The 4789-nt window shown below is 44.9% G+C and overlaps 1 protein-coding gene across 1 annotated transcript; it reads right to left on the minus strand.

The window, feature by feature from the left end:
• Positions 1 to 300: 300 nt before the first annotated feature.
• Pde6h (phosphodiesterase 6H) lies at positions 301 to 4497 on the minus strand. Its single transcript, XM_035448439.1, has 3 exons — positions 4364 to 4497; positions 2604 to 2644; positions 301 to 377 (listed from the first exon to the last, which is right to left on the minus strand). The coding sequence occupies exons 1-3, from the start codon at positions 4495 to 4497 to the stop codon at positions 301 to 303; spliced, it is 252 nt and encodes an 83-aa protein (XP_035304330.1).
• Positions 4498 to 4789: the final 292 nt, after the last annotated feature.

The raw sequence follows: 4789 nt of genomic DNA on the forward strand, positions 1-4789 counted from the left end.
TCTACTGTGAATATAATGAGTGTCTGGCCTACATTTAAAATGGAGAAATGTGGATGGCTTCAAAGCAGCAGATAGGAAAAGTGTAAAGTTCGAAATGCCCCACCAAAAGTGCCCCCTTTTCAAACATCGACGCTAAGCTGCCCTGAAAGAAAGAACACACAGAGTAATCCATGGGTGATGACCATATATGTCAAAGAAACTCCTTTCAAATACTGGATTTCAAGACTCAGAAAGACCAATTGGGTAAAAACACGGCATCCACAGCAGATGCTCTTGAGAGCAGGTGAGGCCCTGGACTCATCAGATAATCCCGAACTGAGCAAGCTCGTGCAGTTCCAGGTGACTGAATGCTTCCCAGGGGCAGATCACTGTGATATCTGCAAGAGATAGAAGAATGCCTCAGCCAACCCCTCACCTCTCCTGCAGTAACCTCACCTCCAATCAGTAACACACACACACACACACACACACACACACCCTTCATTCCTGGGAAGGCATGTGGAATGGCTCCAAAGCCAGGGAGGATTCGAGCAGTCATATAACTGTTACACACACACACACACAAGAATGAACACACAGTAATTTTATTCATTAATGCCAATACTTGAAAGAAATCAAGATGTCCTTCAATAGAATACACTCATAAAGTGAAATATTATTTAGCAATATAAATAAAAATAAAGAAGCTATTGGAATTGGAGAAATAATTAAGTGTTTAAGAGCACTGGCTGCTCTTTTAGAGGACCTGGCTTCAGTTCGCAGCACCCATACAGTAGCTCACAACCACCTGTAACTCCAGTTCCTAGGGATCTGATGCCCTCTTCTAGCTTCCACTGACACCAGGTACAAACATACATAAAATGTAGGCAAATAAACACACACAAAAAAATGAAAACAAAGAAATGAGCTATTGAGCCATAAGAAGACAGAGGACATGTGAATAAATATTTCAAAATGGAAGAAATCGGGATAGGAAAGCTAAATACTATTTAATAAATGTCTTGTGGTGTTCAGAGGTGTGCAGTTGGGGAAGGAAGACATTACCCAGTAGAGGTGAGGGAAGGTTTGGGGCAGTGAAACCGATCTATATGACACAATAATGACAGTCACACAGCCTTACGTGATCATTAGAATCCTTAGAACCATACGGTATCAATAAGCCTCACACTATACTCGCTATGGGCTTTTATCAAGACAGCAAGAATGACTGATATGACTCATCACACTTGACAAATGTGCCAGACCCATGTCTTACGCTCATGACTGGGAACTGTGAAAACAGGAGCGATGCTGACATGAGTGCTCTGAACCTTCTGCTAAATTCTTCGGTAAATCTAAAACTTCTTTTAAAAGCAGTCTGCTAATCTTTTTAAAGCCACCTATAGCAATTACAGTCATTATCTAAGGGAAGAGGACAGCCCAGCCAACTAAAAGAATTGCATCCGATGCACTCATTGTGTGCACCCCTGTCCTGGTGCTGTGTGCACCCCTCTAGGGAGACACCGTAACCACGACTCCTAAGGACTGGCTACAGGTGTGCCCGACCACGCCCATCAGGGTGTGGTCAAGGTGATGTCAGGGGGTGTGGGAGAGGTTTTTAAGGGACAGACAAGGCCATGGGAGCTCTCTCGCCTTGCTGCTTTGGCACGCTCTGGCTTGCTGTTGGTTGGCATTTATCTATTAAAAGTTATCTTGAGCCGGGCGTGGGTGGCCCACACCTTTAGTCCCAGCACTAGGGAGGCAGAGGCAGGCGGATCTCTGTGAGTTCGAGGCCAGCCTGGTCTCCAGAGCGAGTGCCAGGATAGGCTCCAAAGCTACACAGAGAAACCCTGTCTCGAAAAAAAAAAAAAAAAAAAAAAAAAAAAAAGAAAAAAGTTATCTTAACCTTATGGATTTCATAACAGTTATTCACCACATTATACCCTTGTCCCTGGTGCTATATGTACTCTTGTTCCTGATATTATGTCTACCCTTGTTCCTGGTGCTATGTCTACTATGTCTACCCCTGTCCCTGATGCCATGAGTGCCCCGGGTCCTGGTGTTGGGTGTATCCAGTCCCTGGTACCATATGTACCCTGTCCCTGGAATTGTGTGTACCCCTGTTCCTGGTGCTATGTGCACCCCTTTTCCTGTTGCCATGTGTATCCCACGTCCTGGTGCTATGGATGTAAAGAAGAGGAACTTTTAGGTTGCCAGACAGGGTGCAAGGGCTTGCTAGACTCTGCCCCTTTTTCCAATTCCTCAGGCTGTGGCTTCACACTGGCACTCAGTCTGCCTCAGATTCCGCTTCTGAAAAACTGAAGTTGGAATGGATTGCCTCTAAAAATATTACATTTCACAAGCCTACAGCTGGCTGCGGTATGCACGCAAAGGCTGTTTAAAACAACAGACACCATTAGACCTCACACTTACTTTCATTTCTTTTAGCATTTTTGCATGAAGGTAGACACATGCCTAAAAGGTTAAATTAAATTCCCACCTTTCTGTCTTCAAAGGATCACATGACATGGGTGTTGAAACTTCGAAGCTTTGCGTGAAACTGGAAGTTTCTGAAAAGAGGAAACTTCAAAGAAACATGCTCTCCTAAAGGTGTCATAGCTCACCTGTTCCTAGCCCCTCCATGCCTGGGATGTCATCTCCAAACCTATGCAAAACACAGATGGATAAAACAGACGTTAGCTGAGATCTGGGGTGAAGGACCCTGGAATTACTCCCTGGAAGGTTTCTTCACTCAAAGGGAAAGACGTGCTAAGTGTTTTATTTGAGAAACTTACATCCACACTGAAATAGATGCAAGAAGCTGTCACTCTGTCAGGGGTTCAGTGTATCCTTAACGGGGAGTGGGTGTACTTCACCTCTAGAGACATGGCATGAGACAATAGGGTGGCCTTGAACCTGAACTCTTGATTCCTCTGCATCTCCAGAGTTCTGGGATTACAGGCATGAGCTCTGACAGCCAGTTCATGCCATGCTGGGAGCTGAAGAGAGGGCTCCCCACAGACCCGGTAAGTGCCCTGTGATTGACCCCAAGCTTCATTTAAAGACTGTGTGTGTGTGTGTCTGTCTGTCTGTCTGTCTGTCTGTCTGTCTGTCTGTCTGTCTTTCTGTGTGTCTCTGTCTGTCTGTCTCTGCATGTCTGTGTGTCTGTCTCTGTGTCTGTCTGTGTGTATGTGTGTGTCTGTGTCTATTTGTGTATGTGTGTCTGTCTGTCTGTCTGTCTGTCTGTGTGCCTGTGTTTCTGTGTCTGTATATCTGTCTGCATGTCTGTTTGTGTGTGTGTGTGTGTGTCTATGTGTGTCTGTAAGTCTGTGTGTCTGTGTTTCTGTCTGTCTGCATGTCTCTCTCTATGTGTCTGTCTGTATCTGTGTCTGTCTGTCTGTGCAAACACCATGGTGTGCATGTAGAGGTCAGAAGACAACGTTGTGCGGTCAGCTCTCTCCTCCACCTTATGTGGGTGGGCTGTGGGTGTTGGACATTGAACACTCAGATTGCCTAGTCAGTACCTTAACCCACAAAACCATCCTGCCAGGCCTCAGCCTTCATTTCTTAAATATAGAGATGACTGAGCAGGAAGATATCTACATAAGTAATTAATATACTGCATTCTGGGCGTCACATTAGGACGAGGATATCAAAGAAAAACCAAATGTTCTCTGAGTGATCTTGGTCCGAGTGAAAAGATATAAATAAATAAATGTAATACAAAATGGCACAGGTTATGGCAGCTGAATGCATCCTAATGTAAACATGAAAGTGGTTATGAAGTTTAAGTAGCAATAAAAGAGAAATTAACATCGGAGGGATATGTTAAAAATAATTTTTTTTCCAAAAAGAGAATGGAGAGCTGAAGAAATAAAACATGAAGATAGGAAGTGACTGGTGGTTCAGAATTCCAGGTTAAAGCACAGGGTATGTCTGCACAAAAGAACAGAGAAGCTGGCTGTGGAGACGGCTCAGTAAAGATGCTTGCTACCCTTGCAGAGGACCTGAGTTTGGTTCCCATTTCTCCTATTGGTCAGCTCCCAAGTTCTGAGAATCCGATGCCCTCCTCTTGGCCTTTTCTGGAACCTGCACTCAATCGCATATACCCACACAGAGACATACTATACATACACAGATTTAAAATAAAGTAAGTTTTTAACAATTATTTTTTTTAAAGACTGGACAGGAAAAATCTGGATGATCGTGTCAAAGGACATTGTGAAAAGCTCTAGTTTCCTTTTGTCTCCTGGGGGCTTACAAGGAAAGCGACTCAAGGGACATGGGCAGGATTCAGCAATAGCATGATCGGTGTGTTCCCAGAACTAAAGCTTTCTGTGGAACAGAAGACAACAGGTCCCCTTCCTTTTCATCTCACACTTACCCTTTCACGCCTTTCTTGGGAGGCTTGCTCTTGAACTGTCGAGTCTGCCTCTGCTTGAACTTGGGGGGACCTTTGCGTGGGGTAATGGGACCCTGGCTTGCTGCTGGAGGACCCAGAGAAGTGCTGTCACTCATCTTGGCAGGATGGCTGGTATTTTGCTTTCCGGCTCACTGGAGAATGGAAGGAAATGAAGACCCTCAGAGCCCAAAGGACTGTTAGCATGCCTTTGAGCACTTTGAGCTTGGCATGTTGTGTTTGCACAAGCAAACCAGGAGAAAGTATTTTTAGAAAATACTCTATAAATTAGCCGGGCGTTGGTGGCCCACGCCTTTAATCCAAGCACTAGGGAGGCAGAGGCAGGCGGATCTCTGTGAGTTTGAGGCCAGCCTGTACTACAGAGCAAGTGCCAAGATAGGCTCCAAAGCT

This window comes from Cricetulus griseus, chromosome 8 (genome assembly GCF_003668045.3).
Source record: "Cricetulus griseus strain 17A/GY chromosome 8, alternate assembly CriGri-PICRH-1.0, whole genome shotgun sequence".
In the NCBI taxonomy this organism is placed as follows: domain Eukaryota; kingdom Metazoa; phylum Chordata; class Mammalia; order Rodentia; family Cricetidae; genus Cricetulus; species Cricetulus griseus.